Consider the following 19,075-nt stretch of genomic DNA (forward strand, 5'->3'; position numbering starts at 1 on the left):
CGGGTTATAGGGCACGTAGCACTCTGTGAGCATCCCTACAGCGGCTCCAGGTGGTCCCCATGGTATCCAGCATGGTTGTTTATAAAAACTCCAATGTCCATCACGCCCTGCTGGAATTTGGGGACCATCCCTGCTGCTGGGAGGGCTCCATCTGGCGGCCTGGAGGTGTGGACCGGAATATTTAGCCGGCCATCCCTCATAACATACATTAGCTTTCAAAATAAACAACACTTTTTTATGTTTTTAATAGATGTTACTAATGCTACTTTTACTGCTTGAAATGAATGATTTATAATTTATTATTCCCATATGACAGGAAGGCTCCATGTTCAGCAGCCATTACTCAAGTGTTCTAATGGAAAACTCTTTTATCTCATACTTAATTAATCAATTGTTAATGTAAATTAGTGATTAGAGAAACATTTGCATTTGTGTGAGCACAGCTGAAGCCTGTTCTATTAATAAAGTTATACTGGAATTTAAAGTTGGGCAAAACGAAACAACTTTCTCAAGAAACACATCACTCTCTTGTTGTCTTGTGAAATAAAAGTTATTCCATGTGACAGATTGCCAAGATATGGAAGATTTTATACAAAAGTGTCCAGTACTGCCTTGAGAGGAGAGGACAAACTGGATCTAACCAGGACTGAAAAAGAAGAGGAAGATCCAGACCCACAACTGTGTTTGAGGATAAGGACATCTGACCTGTTCTTCTTGGTTCATATTCAATCTGTTTTTCACATTTAAAACCACCTAAAGTGTGCTTCAATGACAAAACACTGATCACGTTAGGTTTAATGAGCTAAGGCAGTTATAGAGTTTGTTCAACATGTGATGTACAAGCAGATATTCTCTCAATTTACTTGTCAAAAAAACCAACGGTATTTAAAATTTCATTTGCTTTAATATTCTTAATGAAACAACACAAATGCCTTACATAGGCTACTACACTTTATTGATACTGTGAAAGTGAAGAACTTCCTGTTTTTGCACCTGCTAGTTCTAGATAAGAATGTATAATTCAACAGGAAATGCACACAGCCACTGGTATCTGACTTCATAGGAAAAGAAACAGCAAAAAACACCAGAAGGAAACCAATGTAATATGTTATGTGCCGTTAATGGTCTTGCTAGGCAGAGCAACACATTATGGAGGGGACTTTAGAAAATAGCACAGATACGCCTGTGATCTCTCAGAGCAATGATGCACCCAGAGAAACGATTGACATGGTGGAGCTTTCTAATGATGGCAACACAAAATTTGATGACACTGGCTTCTCCTTCCAGCTGCAAACTGCAATGGATAATCTCAGACTGGAAAATTCTCTAACAGATGTAACGCTGTATGTTGAAGGCAGGGAATTTCCTTGTCACAGAGTCGTCTTAGCTGCTGCGAGTAATTATTTCAGGTGAGGAATGCCATCAATTTTATTCATGTAATCCTACTTATATAAGAACATCTGCTTCCACACCCATGCTATACTTAATTTTCTTAAGTGTACAGATAATGTACATGTAGTTTGCTGGTGGCTATAGTGGAGTCACATTGTTTTGTCTTGGCTAACACTAGAGTATAGAAATGTGATACATTGCAAAGCAGGGTAGCTGTAGAGTAATAAAGAAGAACAGTTAGCACACAAACTATCAATAAGCATTCAGAACACTCCCATTTCTAAAGATGCTCATACCTTTTGTTAAGCCCTTATTCTGGCTACGTTGAACCAAGAGCTAATCTTAGCAGTAAAAGTGAAGAGAGACACTACTGCTTTTGAAATAAGATGTTAGCTTAATTAAGTCAACAACCATTTTTTGATAGGCAGGGTGAAATTATCACAATGGCAACCAACTACAGTACATTAAATCTCAGCAGTGCGGGAACAAATTTAGATTACCACATTAAACCCACAGAAATTAAGGAAGAAATAAAACCTCTCAGCATTGCATATATAATTCAAAGTTAAGTCCATGCTAAGAAAAGACATTATTTTCTCTGAAAAAAATGTGGAGGATCAATGGCAACTTGCCCAAACTGTGAGACTAGAGGCTTTGAGAATATATTGGCTAGTGGCTTGGGTGGTAAGTCATTTAGCTAAAAGACATATGCTTGTGCTTGAAAAGTGCAGATTTCCCTGCAAAAACAAATTGGAGCTTCATCAATGTCTTTAGAATGCTGTCTACTCTCACTTCCCCCACTGGCATGGTTTGGCATGGCTTTGAGCTCCGGAGGAGAGATAGAGAGGTTAGAAGCATGCGCTGATACAGTGCATTGCCACATCCACCACATGATGAACCAACTCAAGATCCCATATTAGGACCCGAGTGCAGCCATGTGACGGGTGACACCTCAGCACCACACTAGTTCAGATGGAATGGAACAGTGTGAGGTTTTTTCATGGTGGCCAATTCTGCCACCAACCCCTACAGTTTGGAGGGCCTACATGGATGTAGGTTAACATCAAACCCAGGACGGAGCAATTGCAAGTTAAGGGCCTTGCTCAAGGGCCCAACAAAGTAGAATCACTTCTGGCGTTTACGGGATTCGAACCGGCAACATTTCGATTGCCAGTGCAAATTCCTAGCCTCAGAGCCACCTGGAAGTTCTAGGAAATGGGAGAAATCAAGCAGTGTATGCAGTGTAATGCACCACTGCATACAAATAAGTGCTTATCTTGAGAATGACTAAAGTACAGGTATGATATTAAATGTAAAGAGCTTCTACATTCTTGTAAAAACATAACTGGATAAAAGTAAAACAAGCCAATTATACAAAAGACTACTGTCTTTTACACTGTGACAGTTTTGATTGTGCCATTGGAGTCTTGTTACTGACGAGACATTTTGCAAAATGCACATTGTATTCACAAGTCTGCTATGTGCTTTCACACATCAATACATGCATTCTGCAAATCAATGCTGTGGTGAAAAATGAACGTACATCTACAATGAGAAATGGAGCTTTCAGATATACTTCTACTGTGGTGGGTTGGCACCCTGCCCAGGATTGGTTCCTGCCTTGTGCCCTGTGTTGGCTGGGATTGGCTCCAGCAGACCCCCGTGACCCTGTGTTCGGATTCAGCGGGTTGGAAAATGGATGGATGGATGGATATACCTCTAAATAAGAAAGGGTACGGCTAAACACAAGATAGTGTTTTCACACTTCTCTGCTTGTTTACCAAGAAGCGAATAACCTAAACATATTGACATAAAATATTAAACGAAGAAACATAAATAAGAGAAGATAATGCAATACTAAAAGGCAGTCTTTATTTTTTACTTGGTGCGTTTTATACTATGTTTTTCCCCCTTTGATTTTTTGCTGTCTTTTTAACCTTCTCCCCACAACAGTAGGGTGTAACATTTGCACAGAAGAAGTTACATGCGTAGACAGAACAAATCAGATCATTTTCTCATATGAAGTATAGTGTACTTGTATTTTGAAAGACTCATTTAGTCCCGCTTCTCCAAAACTATAGGTGTTCTCTACCTGTCATTCTTCTAAATTACAGAACCCCACAAAATTGTTAATTATATACGAGGTTTGATAGAAAAGTACTGTGACTTATTTTTCTTATTCGAAATTGGATGACTCCATAGGCTCAGAATTTTTTTTCTTTTTCGAGGTAGTGTCCTTCACATGATACGTTTTTAACATTTCAAAAGATTCAAAGACAAGTTACAGACTGTTTGCGACATTCCATTCAGCGATGCAGCCGTGGCGTTTTGCACTTCATCATCTGAGAAGAACTTCTTTCTACGTAGTTTTTTTTATTTTCAGTTGTTACTTCATTAGCACTCTTCCCAAGCCTGACGCAAAATTCAATCACACACCTCTGTTGCACTCTCACAGGAATGTCTTCTTCATCCACCATGGTGACACGAACAGGGTGCTTCCTATTTCTGTGACCAAAAACTGAAAAATACGCCAGTCCAACTGCAGGTATATTCACACATGTCGACCTATGCCATTCACAGATACCTGTACAGCATTCCCATGTCTACCTCCATGAAAGAGAAACAGGGATAGTCTCATTATTTTTCATTCAGCCCTGATAGATAGATAGACAGATAGATAGATAGATAGATAGATAGATAGATAGATAGATAGATAGATAGATAGATAGATAGATAGATAGATAGATAGATAGATAGATAGATAGATAGATAGATAGATACTTTATTAATCCCAAGGGGAAATTCATATTCATTATTCATTCAAATTCAATTCATTATTCATATAATGAAGTAATCTTGTTCCATTACCCTGGGGAGTCCTGCGCAGCCACCTGATCAGAATACTGCTATCGCACTGGCAGCAATACTCAATACAAATCTGTTTGGAGTTCAGTGACCAACATTAATCCTAGTTTAATAACTTTACAAACAAAACAAATGACTTTACATCAACACCACCATCCCACCCCCCAACAACAGATATAGAACAAAGCTTGAAAGAAACAAATTAGGGTGCATAATGCAATCGCCATTATTAATCTTGTTTCGTATAAAAATAACAGTCTGCTTTTACAGTTCTTACTGTTCAGTATGAGTAGGGAAGCAGGAAGAAATCTCCTGAAAGTCGGCACAAATAATATAAACTTTCTAGCCTACCAGGAAAACTAGTTGGGCGCTCGAGAGAAAATAATAAACAAAATGGTTCATCTTCTGAGCCACGTATCATGTGTAAATCTGGGGAAAAAAATCCAACTTCCAGTGGGTGGCTGTACTTTCGGGTTTCCGGTGCTTGGTGTGATGTTGCTCTTTGCTTCACCTGCAGGTGGCGCTCTCTCCTCATGCCTTTCCGGTTTAAATCTCCATCATGCATGCTGCCCTGCAGATCCCCAACAAGAGGCAAAACCACCTCAACCGATTTTCTCAGGTATACCTTTAAGGAGAGGACAGACTAACAACAGGCCAATAGTATACGTGGCTCTTGCTACAATCTAAAGTGTTTGTCCTTAATATTCACTTTTGTGCTGTATTATTTGCAGCATGTCCTTGAAGCTACTTCATTTTTGTTAATTCAAGAGCTGACTTTTGATTTCCTCTCTGAAAAAAAAACAAACTTCAGAACTAGGAACTGAAGTACAAAGTACAAAGAGATAAATCTCTCTGTTAAAACTGAATTAAGAACATGGGAAACAACTACTAGTCCTTGACTAATAAACATAACAATGAATTAGAAATAAAATTATATGTTATTACAAAAAACAATTCAAAATTAACATAAAAGCAAAAGTAATTAGGAAATGTAAGGAAGTAAAAACAAGAGGAATTAAATAATTAGACAAGAACACTAAAAGGTAAAAGCTACAAAGGACAGAGGGTGAGTAAACACAAAACCCAGAGAACTACATTTACAAAATAAACCATGAACCACAAGTTCAAAATGTAACCTAAAACACATTTTTAAAAGACTGTGAAAAAATTCAGAATACCCCACAACGAATGTCTCTAAAGTATAAAATGCTAAATATGAACAACTGAGAAATGAAACATAACAAAACCAAAACTTAACACAAAGAGGGGGAGCAACCGCAAAGAATGATGGAAACCTAGAAAACAGAAAATGAAAATATAAAGGGGTTTTGCAATGGCCAAATCAAAGCCCAAATCTAAATCACCTCTGCAATCACTGATGCAGGGTCCATTGTGAAATCGATGCTATACAGAATAGTAGTTTATTATTAAGAAGTCCAAAACACACTTGAAAATGATACAGTATATATAAAAGGAGGAGCATATTGGGGACATGAATGACTAGAAACCAACATTCCAAATTATAAGCTGGTGTTCTTCAGTTTAGTTTGAGACCTGAATCTTAAACAAGGATCTTATGATGGTTTGCACCAGAATTTAAAACATAACCAGTAACCCCAAAATCCTGATAAACTGAGCTCTCGGGGTGGGACCTAAAGATGGCTGTGAATTCGGGAAAGCTTTTAGAAATTTTGAAGTACAAGGAAGGCTGGTCCAGAATTTTTCTCAGCAGATGTAAGAGTCTGATCAATTTTGTAGAAAACATTTAAGTCAAGTCATTGCTGCTTGCTTATTTCAATTTGTTAAATCAGATTTTGTGACATCATAGTTGGTATGTGTCAATATCTGTTGGAGGGAGGTATGCTGGTTTGTTTTTGCATTACAGCTTTGCAGCTACAGAGATTCAAGTTCAGTTTCTGGCTTTGCTCTGCTTTCTTTCCAAATACCAAGGATGTCTATATTTGGTTTACTAATTGCTCTAATTTGTCCCAGACTGAGTGGGTGTAGGCGCATGTGTTATATGTGCTCTGGAATGGGTTAATACACTGTGCAGGACTTAAGATCAATGCTGCCAGGACAGTCTGTGACTGAGTATAACAATATAAAGGAACATGCCACTTCAAAAAATAAATTGAAAAAATCTAAGAGGAATAATCCTCAAAATGTCATATGGTTATATAAACATGACACAAAGTAACCCCTACTGTTATATTTTTTTACAGGGCCATGTTTTGCAACAATCTGAAAGAGAAAAATGAAGACAAAATTGTGATTAAGGGTGTGGATTCAGAGACAATGAAGATACTAATAGATTATACATACACCAGCAGAGTGCTCCTCACCAAGTACAATGTGCAGAAAATACTTGAAGCTGCTAGTCTTTTCCAGGTGGGTGTACCTCTTGCCTTAAAATTTCTGCTCTCCTCTCTTCTCACAGCTAAATGTTGTCTAAAGTAACATTCAAGGTGTACATACATTGTATTGTTTTACATAAGAAGCTACATTAAGATGCAAAAAAGAGGGGTCTTTCTTCTGTCTTACAAACCATCTTTCAACTTCTTTTCTTAGATGACATACAATAGCTGGAAAATTAGATCATTTAATAACAATGATGTTCAAATTTCGGATCCTGGAGGAATTTTTGTTCCATACACTTTATTAATTGCAACCAACCACTGCTGCTAATTAAACTTTTTATTTTAATTAACTTTCTTTTTAAGGTTCACTAGCTCTTATTTGGATATTTTTCCTTAACCAGAAGCCATACAAAAATGAGCAAGCCAAAGACAATTGTATTCCTGGAGGGCCACAATTTTTGCTGTAATTACTTAATTAGAAGCCAGATCTTTCTGTAAATGAAACACATTATTTAATTTAATGGCCTGTCAGGGCCCTCATTTTTCCACACCAGCCATTTTCAAAACTATTAATATACTTTTTTTTGAGAATACCATCAATCTATTTTGTGGTCCAAAGCAGATTAATATTGGTCAGACTTTTTATTTAATATTACATGATGTACACATTGGTGCAAACTGGTCATCTTAGCAAAACTTTTCTTGGCTCCTTTTGCATCTCATTATTGTTTGGTACAATTAAGTTTTCTGAATCTTTACAAAATAAGTCACTTAAAATGAGCATTAAAGAAGTTGGTCCCATTAGCAGCACTAATTGCTTATCAATTAAGAATGTGGTATGAATGACAACTTGCAGCCTGTGCGTGTGTCGAAGATATGAGTTTTATACCAGCGATCTATTATAAAGGTCTTTGAATTTTTCTATTACCAACAGCAGGGTTGCTCCTCAAAGCAAAACCAAAATATGTTGAAGCTAAGTAGAGTAAACTAACAAAGGGTGAAAAGTACAATACTATACTTAGCCAAGCCTTGCCCCCTGAACCTTTGTACATTTGTGCACTGTCCTGGACTTCCAGCATCTCCTCCTCCTCCACCTTCTCTTCTACATCAGACAAGCCTTCGCCATGCTCCAAACCCAGCTTCTATCTGACCTGGCTTTGGGACCACAGGTTCTTTTAAACGGTGGTCTGAGAGCATTTCCAGGTCATGCCCAACCAATTGGCAAGTGATTCTGGATCATCCCTTACTTCTTGGGAGGGATATACCTGTCTCTTTAAAGGGAGAAGCACTCATTCTTGTAGCCTGAGCACAAAAGAAACCTCCTGCTGCTCCTAAGTGCCCAGAAGGCCTAACTGCTGCCTTCTCTTCTAGTGGCATTTAGCTTCTTGCTTGGAGTATGGCCTCTTTCAGCTCCTAGATGCTCCCTGGTCTCCTTTACAGGATGTGGCTCGGCCCACCTACTGAGCTGCTTGGCATTCTGTTCAGATATGATCCAGAACATCTCCAGGATGAGTGAATACTACCACAGTGCCTCCCCACAAATTGCCACCACTGGAACTCTGTAGTTTTTAATTAGTAAAAGCTAGGGGGCACTGTTTAAAGTGACTGATCTTATTAATTCTTGTATACAAAATTAAAAGGATATGCAAAATAACACTAGATGGTAATGTGTTTGTGTGTGTCCTGTGGTGGGTTGGCACCCTGCCCAGGATTAGTTCCTGCCTTGTGCCCTGTGTTGGCTGGGATTGGCTCCAGCAGACCCCCATGACCCTGTGTTCGGATTCAGCGGGTTGGGAAATGGATGGATGGATGGATGGATGGTAATGTCATTAGATCCTTTGTCCTAAACTTTGTTAACAGATTGTTAAGAGACATGTTATCAACAAGGCTGAAGACATATTGCTTTATCATAGCTTACTAACACTAGAGCTTGTTATTCTAAACTTCTGACGTGTTGTTAATGACCATTTCATTGTCTGACTGCTATACAATGGCTGCCATGGCACCCACATGTGAACTTAGTTTAATTATTGAAGCAAGTCTTGTTTTTACTTAAGTTGTTTATTCATTCGTTCTTGAGTCTGTCAGATTGTGAATTTCTTTGTGCTGCTAATGTTCACTTTTGTTTGTAGACTCAGTACTTTTATGTTTGTTTGTTCCTGTAATTCATTTCTTCAATAGTGGCTTGATGCTCCTTCTTCTGTTGGGTTAAAGGCCTTTTTTGGAGATGAGCCCCTTTAACTGGTAAAGGGCAATTTTAATACCACAGAGGTTATTATAATTGTAGGTGCCAGCAAGGAAGGAAGGATAAGCATCCTGGCCGGGATAAAGGAAGGATTCAGACCGGCCAGGAGACTATACTGTATGAACTGGGCGAACAGGCTTTTTGAGAGCAGTTTATTCCCCCAGATGACAGGTGGCAGTGTTCCTCAGGGCTAAACCCAATTAGGACATGTGCAGGGCAACATGGGAGTTGGAGTCTGGAAATGCAGCCCTTTGGGGACTGCCAGAGGGCATTGCTGGATAAAGGCTGTCCTGGTTTCCACACGACCTGGAAATTCTCCAGACGTCCTGTACAGGAGACCAGAAGCAGTTCCCAGGTTTAGCTTAAAAGAAAGCCCGCTGCCTCACTTAAATCGAGTCAGAGTTGGGAGGCAGTGGGTGTTTTTGAAGTGGAAGAATGAATTTTGAATGGTTTATGTTGCTGTTAATTGTATGTGGAAGGCATTTTGTCGATTAAAAACCATTTATTCAAACCTGGAATTACATTGGGTATTGCTGTGTCTGTGGTTTGGGCCTCAGTGGTGCCCCCTAGTGTGTTACAAAATGTATAGGTGCCTTTGGAGTTGTCACATCTATCCCTTTTCTTCTTCTTTTCCTTGGGTTCCTCAACACCACTTAAGTCTACTTGTTCTAGCTAAATGACAAGGCTTAAGAGCAGATGGAAAAGGCCTGTGAGAGCAGCCTGACCTCATTCTTGGACTTCCACATTCATTTAATATAGCCACTGCCTCTGTATTAGTCAAATGTCTAGACAGTTTCATCTACAGTATGTTGTGGTAGAAAGAAGGAATTTACATCATAATGAAACTTTTGTTTTCCATCTTTGAAACTATCCTCTTATGTTATTCCCCCAGCACATGCATTATTTTTTTCAGAGGTTAATTCTGTTTTCTTCCCATCCATGTCTACCTAGTGGATTCAAGTATGTTTTAAATTGCATTTCTGATGTTTCTTTTGCACATGAATGTGCACTCCTACTACTAATCGTTTTTAATTAATATTAACCAGTTTGACAAAGTATGGGCAGAGTGGTGGCTCTGAGGCTAGGGATCTGCGCTGGCAATTGGAAGGTTGTTGGTTTGAATCCCATAAACACCAGAATTGACTCTACTCTGCTGGGCCCTTAAGCAAGGCCCTTAACCTGCAATTGCTTTTTACCAGGTATGATGTTAATCTGCATCCAGCCCAGTCCAACTTACAGGGAAAACTTAGGAGTTGATGGCAGGATTGGCACTCCAGCCACCAAAAAAAACTCATACTGTTCCAGTGTGGTGCTGAGGTGTTACCCGCTGTACTTGGGTCCCCTCAAGTATTTTGATAGCTCCCTGCTTCACTTTGAAAAATCTTCTGAAAAACAAGTCTTTACTTGGTATATTTAATATTTGTTAACAGATGCTGTGCACTCTGTTAGGAAGCTGATTGCTCCATGGCGATGCAGCAGTGAGCAGGATATTTCTACTTAACCACAAAATAAACTGCAGACATTTCCTGTTAATTCTGACTGAAGTGTAGAATGTGTTGCAAACATTTTTGGGTAGCCCTTCAATGATTCTTGATTTATTTTTTGCATTCCCAGTATATATAATGTGCTTCTTAAGTTGGAGTTAAACAGTGTTGCAACACCCCAAACCAGTGACACAACCTCACAGATGCAAGTCCAAGTGCAAATAAAATGTTTTTATTGTACAAATACCCTACAAAATGTTTCTTTGTTATCACACACACAATTCTTTTTCATCTCTCTCTCTCTCTTTTATCCTCCACTTCTCCCAGTTGAGTTTTGTATAAATACTCAGTGGCGAGTTTATTAGGAACACTAGCTAGTTAATGCAAATAGCCTGCTTGTCCAAATGGATAATCATGTGGCTATAAAAGAGCTTGTTAGTGACCGTAGTTCTACCAGCTGAATATGGGAATATTTAATTTACCCTACTTTATATTTTTTAAGGCCTCTTACAGTAAGTTGTTAGGTGTTGCAGACGTAAGTTAGCCTTCAGATCCTCTTTGCTCTCTTTGTTACTTCTCCCAAGTTGTCAGCTTGTCCAACGAGTAGTTGAGATGAGCCAGTGCTCAGGTTTGCAATGATAGTAACATATCATTAATTTAAAATCAATTTTTAAATTCCTAGTGAACAGCTAAATGCCAGATCACATCTTATCTTGACAATATTAATTTAAAAAGTTTATCTAAAACTAGGAACTACAAAGAAAAAACAGAGAGAACACAGAGTTTTTGTAAAATTCTGCATCGTGCTCAGAGGAGTCTAGATATGGAAAAGAGGTTTCAACTAAATATTACAATAAGAAAGTTGTGATCTAAGAGACGCTGTAACATGGCATGATTGCTGGTGCCGGCCATGATAGTTCCGGCATCAACAGGTGCCCAACTGCCCTCTACAGCCTGTGGAGTTTACAACGAACAGTGCAATAAACACAAAATACCCTGCAAGTGGAAGTTATTTGGGAGAAAACACCTTGGCAATGTCAGAGGTCAGAGAAAAATGACCAGCCCCATTCAAGCTAACAGAAATGCCACAAGCACTCAAATATTAGCTCTTTCAAAAAGTCACGTACAGATGGGCATTTCTGAATGCACATTGAAATAGACTGTAGCAGTAGCTTGTTCGGATCCACTCCTGTCAACAAAGTTAGGGTATAGTGGGCACATGATCAAGAAAAGAAAAAGAAAGACTGGAAAAGTTTTGCTTGGTTTGGCAAAACCTGATTTCTAATAAATTATACAGATGATAGGGTCAGATGTTTGAATGAATATCCTGAATCTACAGATCCAACTGCCTTGTGCCAATAGTACACATTAGTGAAGGCAGTGCAATTATGCAGAGAATGCTTTCTTGGTACACTTTAGGTCTTTAAACACTAATTTTCTTTCATTTGTTGTTGCTAATTATATGCAATTCTTTACGGCAATAGCCCAACCATTTTCAAATGCCTTTTTTTTGCTCGGTAATGTACCATATTATAAACCAATTATTATCTCAAACTGGTTCCTCAGTATGGGAGTGACTTCGGTTTACTACAACAGTTAGCATGGTCCATATATATCTCAGTTCAATAGAACACCCTTGAGATAAGATGGAATAGGAGGTTCACAACCTGAATGTGTGGCTAAAAAACTGCAGGAACTACATAATGTTATTGAATCAGCATCAACCAAACTCCTTACTAGAAATTTCTAGCAAGAGTTTGAATGTATGTCTCAAATAATGGTGGAGGTAAGAGGAGGGTCCTACCTGGCACTAGAAAGATGTACCTAATGTAGTGGCACTGAGAGTGCTTTAACACAAGAGCTGAATCGCTGCATTGCAGTAGCAGTCTTAACTGTTATATTTGAAGCTTTTACATTTAAACAAATGAACTACTTATAAGCACGTCAAGAAATTAGTAATTTATTGTAAAAATAAAACACAAAGTCACGGTAGCCCTAAACTGCAGAAAGGGTTTATTGCTGAAGTGAATAGTGACTGATGAAGAAGGTGTACAAGAACACCATCTGCAATGTGGTACAGTTAAAGTGCTGTACAGTCCCATTTTCAGCCAGTCACTAGATAAGATCACAAAACCACAGTAAACTTTTTATCCAGAGATTGGAATGGTGTTACAGATAGAGGAGAAGTGGGCAGAGTCAGATCAAGGCTAGTGTTCTTCTGGATCAGTGGTTTTTTGACTGTAAATGAAAGAAATAGGACACCTGATTTCACTGGCTTCTGTGACAAACACCATCATGATCATTTCCATTATTGTCCCTTTTGACCTTGCTGAATGGCCATACTCATAACATCATCTTGATCAGCAGTTTTTGTTAATTATTTGTGGGGAATCCTGAATGAATTCTCAGAGTCTTTGTATGTATTTTGAGGTTTGGTGGCTCAAGTAGAACAAATTTAATGTTAGTTTTGGCTTCCCAGAGTATTTTGAGAAAGTTTAATATTTTAAACTTTATGTCTCAACTACATCTTTGTTTTTCTGTGGATGACTCCATTATGAAGATTCATTTTCCCAACTTTCCACAGAATGTGCACTGCTTCTAACATTATCCGAGTGATAGTTTTAAGGTCATCCTGGACATTTCCGATATATCTAAGTTTGCTTATAGTTCCTTGCGTTAGTTCATTCTAAAAAATTCTTTATTTTGCAACTTCCTGGTTTATGATTGCTTACTAACTCTTGATTTATTTTGTTTAGCAATCTAACCTAATGAAAGATAAGCTTGATTTCTGGTGCGGACCTTGACGCCTGCTCGCTGACTATGTGTATCTAAAAGGTTTTCTTCATAAAAAAACATTTCTGTCTCTCTCAGAGTCAGTAGACTTGGCAATTCTAGTGCTTGAAGTTCAGATATTATTTATTATATATAACTAGTAGGTTAGAACTCTTATTCATATTTGTTGTCACAGGAACAATAAAAATATCAAAGAACATGAATCATAGTGAATAAATATAAAAGGATTTTTGTGCAATGTACCACACAACATTATATATTCACAAATAATGCAACATACAACAATTTAGTGCAACAAATTGCATTTAGACAATAAAGGTGTCAATTTAGTCATTACATATTGGACTAGAGAGTGTTTGAATCTGTTCAAATCTGTTCATTTGTGCTGGGTAATGGTTTTGGAAAGTTTAGGCAACTATTTGAGCAAAAGCACAATACATATCACCATCAATAAAAAGAATCCCCAGTCTAAAAGAATCACAATAATAAGAGTTTTTGGCTATTGTTGAGTTCTTAGGTCCTCATCTAAAACATCCAAAAAATTATTTCATTATACCAGATAATATTATATACTTGACATTATTTATATTTGACATTATTTATATTTGACCTTGTCTCAAATCTTTAAAAGCAGCATACAGCAGCATTATACATCTGGAAAAAAAGAGATGTAACCACGCGTGGGGCAGGAAATAAAGAAACAAGTGTTGTTTTTACAAAAGTTTTTAAAGTAAAAGAGAAAATAATGCATATGTAACAATTCCCAAGAAAATAACAATCTATTTAAATTGTAGATTGCCTGGGGACGTGGGAATGAGGGGTCCTTTCATCAGAATAGCGCTATTTCAGATGTGGAATGACAAAATGGGGGAGGCAGCTTGATGAATGAGGTCTCCAGGACTTAAAACAAATCCAAATCATATTATGTGATATCATCTAATGTGAAATTCTACTCCGTACTTCTAGAATTTTTATTTTTATACTGTATTGAGGATTTATTCTGTTCTATGTATTGACCCCCTTCTTTTTGACGCCCACTGCACGTCCAACCTGCCTGGAAAGGGGTCTCTCTTTGAACTGCCTTTCCCAAGGTTTCTTCCATTTTTTTTGGGAGTTTTTTCTGGTCTTCTTAGAGGGTCAAGGCTGGGGGGCTGTCAAGAGGCAGGGCCTGTTAAAGCCCATTGCGGCACTTCTTGTGTGATTTTGGGCTATACAAAAAATAAATTGTATTGTATTGTATATCTGGTAAACCAAACACGGGGGTTGGCGAGCGAAGCGAGCAGGGGGGCGGAGAATAAGTTTATTCTTGACATTTATTATTTATTATTTTTTACTATTTTGGTATTAAGTGATGATTTTATTCATACCTTCATTTTGAGTATTACTTGCTATGACATCAGGTATCACTGTGACTGTGTCTTTTATGCATGTGAATGTGTGACATCATGACAGCCATCTTTTTTAGAGCATACCTTATGTTCAGTTACCTATTTAAAGGAACAAGCTGTGCTGATTGCATGAGGCGACAGCAGTTTAGAGAGAAAACAGAATTAGGAGATAGCACAAAGACATCGGAATCCACACGAGGTCATAATTGGGAAGACAGCAATTAAAACGTAAATCTCAGGAAGTGTAGAATTGTGGTCAGAGAACAGAGCGATAAGTCATAAGCCAGGAAGGGAACATGTAACCAGTGCCAAGAAACATGAAACATGAATTGTAATAAGAAGGCAGAAAAAATATCATAACGTGTAATTTAAAAAAACTCACAAAATGAATGACAGCAGCTTTTTAAAACATTATTCTGGTTACATGATGACAAACAACCTATGGGAACCGTCTACCAGCACCAGGGCCTCATGTCCTGCCAACAAGTCTCCAACATGCTGGTGTCCATAAGGAAAACAACATGGCACCACAGGATGAAGTGAATTGTTTGTGACCATTTTAAAACCACAACAAAGCAAAAGATAAATCTAACCACTTGATTCTTTGTCCTTGCAAACCCCAACAACCACTTAACTAATTTTTGGAGGCCCTGGCACAATTTAAAAGGGGAAAGTGAATTGTTTGTGGCAATATTAAAAACACAACAAAGCAAAAAATGACTCTAACCACTAGAACCAGGAAAAGTTGGAAAGAAATACAATCATAAGCCAGATTATGGCACCAACTTTTTAGTGAGATATTTTGAGTATGGAATAATTTTTGGTTTTAACTTTGTTGTGTTTCTGATTTCAAACCCTGCCATCTTCATCTTCCTGTCAATTGGGTGGATGATCCTTTTTGCTTTCAGCGTTTTGATCTCTGCTCTCTCCTGAACACTTTGTGAGTTTCTTATATGTAATCTTGGTAGGAAGGAAAAATATTAAACCTCTCCCCAAAAACAGACTACCAGTAAATATTTAAATAATACATTAATTATTACAATAATAAAGCAAGAACCATTTGGATAATTAGGCAACACTACAAACAGGAGCAAATACTTCTTAATAAGAACTCAAGCAAACAACAGGAAAAACAAATAACAAAATTAAAAAATAGTTAATGCATTGCCAATAAAGAAAATTTAATAAACTGAAAGGAAAGCCCACACCCTAATTCCAAAAACTGTAAATCATAATTACTGAGAAAGATAAATAAAAAGACAGAAAACACTCAGAAGAATATTCATTTATTTAAAAGATGCAAGTACAACCATAAACATTATGCAAACTAGAGTCAAAAAAAGAAAATCCATCCATCCATCCATTTAACCACATTGACGTAGTAAGTACTGATTATGATTGTTGCTACAATGATTTGCATATACAGTAAACATTTGATGGTTCTGTCAGCAAAACCTAAGCTTGAGATGATAATTTAAAATTTAGATGTAAAATATTCTAAGCGTACAGCAGGACAAGGTGCCAGTCCACTCCAGGGCATACTGTAGTCAAGCACATTCACCAATACTTAATCTGGGATGAAATCTGGAGTTTTTAGGAAAATAAAAAACATACACACACGGTCATGTAGTTGATGTGCTAACTCCACAATGACAATGGTCAGGTTGGCACTCAAACCATGATTTACTGTATCTGTACTCAGCAACGCACAACACTTGTAAATAAAGAAAGTAACTGAAAGAACTGGCAGAATGGTTTAAAAACCTTACACATACATAGTATAGTCTTATTTTATAGTGAATAAAGTCAACTCTGAGCATTCTGACATCTAAGCCTGTTTCCTTATATCACAAATAATGTATGACATTTCTACAGCCCACCTATTCCCGGGAGAATAAAACAGATGTTTGCAACACAAGTCAATATCAATTTTCACTTCTTCAAAAACATCCAAACAATCATTAGATATGAATGCTGCCTAACAGTATTTAGTTGTTTATTTATTTATTTTTTGTTGATGGTGTTACTAAATAGACAACACACAAATTTGTTTCTTTAAAAAAATCTGATTGCGTTACTCGGAAGAAGTGTTTTCTTGAACACAAATAACACAATACATATTGTGATGTTGTAGGAGAGGAGAGTTCAAAGGAGACATTGAAAAAATTGAAAATTAGAATTCAGTGAATTTGTTTTGTTCAAGTAGCAGCATGTGAATTGGCTTCCTTTTCACCTGTTCATCGTGGTTTCCATTTTCATCTGCTCATCTGGGTGTACATCCCCATATTTACAGTTTATCACCACTAGCAAGCAATACCAGCTAACCAAATCGTTGGGGCTCAGATTCCATAGTACAGGCTGAGTAGCATTGAGCGAGCAATCAGGTTCGGTTGGCATGTACCTGATTAAATGCTAGAGCAAGTATGAATAGTAAGCTTTACTTTTCATTTCCCTTTGTAACTTATGAAATTCAGTGTATTTGTCAACAGATATTGATAGTAAGGTTCAAGGGCAAAAAGCGTGGAAGGAGGGAGCAGGAAAACATCCTAGTCAACATCATGTCATCACTGTTCAGTTTAGGTTCTTATATTATGCTTCCTCTATAGCTAATCAAAATGCACATTGATAATCAAGGAGATTGTTCACAATATTGCATGAATGTAAATCTAGATAGTAGGGACTGCATGTGATTTGTCAGTGAAGTGCTATGTTAATATACATGTGCAAATGGAAAATTGTAAACATTTTTTCCCATGCTGAAAACAATATAGAAAATGTCTGAATTAGTGTAACCATCCCTAAATCAAGGTGCTCATAAGATATGTAATGATTTTCTTCTGCATCAAATATGGTAAATATTTAGACGTGTGGCTCAATTTAAATATCCATCCATTATCAAACCCGTTATATCCTAACTACAGGGTCACGGGGGTCTGCTGGAGCCAATCCCAGCCAACACAGGGTGCAAGGCAGGAAACAAACCCTGTGCAGGGCGCCAGCCCACCTCAGGGCGCACACACACACACCAAGCACACACTAGGGACAATTTAGAATCGCCAATGCACCTAACCTGCATGTCTTTGGACTATGGGAGGAAACCGGAGTACCCGGAGCAAACCCACGCAAACACAGGGAGAACATGCAAACTCCATGCAGGGAGGACCCAGGAAGCGAACCCGGGTCTCCTAACTGCGAGGCGGCAGCACCACCGTGCTATCCCAATTTAAATATCTAAAGTCTAAATATTCTTCATTCTAAAAAAATTAATTGTGACACTTTTTACCCTCTGACAGTGGTCCATGCAGGACTAGAGTTGGTATTTTAGTATTTGGAAAACAGGATCCCTAATAAAGGGTCAAAAATGAAAAAATGCATTTGTGATCATGGACTTTGAGATAGTCTAAAACAATATCCTACATACTTATGTTTGAAATTTGTCACTGTTAATCTTCTGGGAGTGGTTCTCAGATGGCTATGACCACCAATAAAGAATCAAATATCAAAAATATTATAATACCAGCAAACTAAAAATACCCTAAAACAACATTCCCCATTCCTTTATTGCTAATTCCCAATTTTCAAAGTTTTGTGAAAAGAAGTAACTTTGACCCTCGTATCTCATTAGGCGGTGAACTCCTGGAGTCAGTTGATGTGGCTTGCACGACTTTATGTCCTTCTAATCATTTATCCCGAAGAACACCTTTTTATTTACTATTTATCATAAGGGTGTAATTTCCTGCACAAAATATGGCCCCAAAAGGGCCTAAAAATAAGGGTTTTCAGGTCTAGAGGGGCAAAAATAGAAGGAAACCCCAAAAAGCTCAAACTCTTGCATAACTAGACATCACAGCAAGTCAAATGGCATATCAAATATGAGAGTGTTCTTGTACTATAGAGTCTGGAGGACAAAAAAATTAATCATTTCAGAGTGTTCATAACTAATTCTTATGAATACAAAAGCATATTAGAGACATCATGTTTTGACTGTGTGGCCTTCATCAGATATTTCTCTGAAAAGGACAAAAACAGTCAGTCACATTTCCCTTTCCATCCTTGTAAGTGTGGAAGGTAAGCTTTAAACAGCTAAGGACACAACCGTGAATCAGACTGAACCACATGGCAGCAGAAGACTCTGCCATAGTTATGAATCATTTTCTCTCCTTACTCCTCCAGTTGAGTGTTGGCTTATTTTATACCGGACCCAGCATGGCTTCTGGTGACCTGGCCTCACTTGTGGGGAGCACTTCAAGGTTGTTTGAGTTGCACTTTCAGACTCCAGTTCCCATAAACCCATGTGGGTGTCCAAGTTAGGATGCCTCCAGCAAACCACTGACCCCTAACGTATGGGGGATGGAACTGTTCCTGGCATCTGGCTTCTGCTCAGCAATTCCCTGGCACCTTCCATCTTGGTAGGAGGTCATGCCATCATCCAGCCATGGCACTCACATAAACAAGATGAATCTTAATGTAAGAAATGTAGTTTAGTGATGGTTTCCAAGTTCAGTTTTATTCCAAAAAATTTCTCAATCAGTGGTTCATTCTTACATTTAC

The 19,075-nt window shown here is 37.9% G+C and overlaps 1 protein-coding gene across 1 annotated transcript in view; it reads left to right on the top strand.

Moving 5' to 3' along the window:
- Positions 1 to 1,057: 1,057 nt before the first annotated feature.
- Positions 1,058 to 19,075, top strand: part of klhl6 (kelch-like family member 6) — a 35,996-nt gene continuing 17,978 nt past the window's right edge. The window contains exons 1-2 of the mRNA XM_028794756.2: positions 1,058 to 1,409; positions 6,480 to 6,645. Coding sequence (XP_028650589.2) covers positions 1,150 to 1,409; positions 6,480 to 6,645 — 426 coding nt within the window. The 5' untranslated portion in view covers positions 1,058 to 1,149. The remainder of the gene's footprint in view (positions 1,410 to 6,479; positions 6,646 to 19,075) is intronic.

Source organism: Erpetoichthys calabaricus, chromosome 2 (assembly GCF_900747795.2).
Source record: "Erpetoichthys calabaricus chromosome 2, fErpCal1.3, whole genome shotgun sequence".
Classification (NCBI taxonomy): Eukaryota; Metazoa; Chordata; class Cladistia; order Polypteriformes; family Polypteridae; genus Erpetoichthys; species Erpetoichthys calabaricus.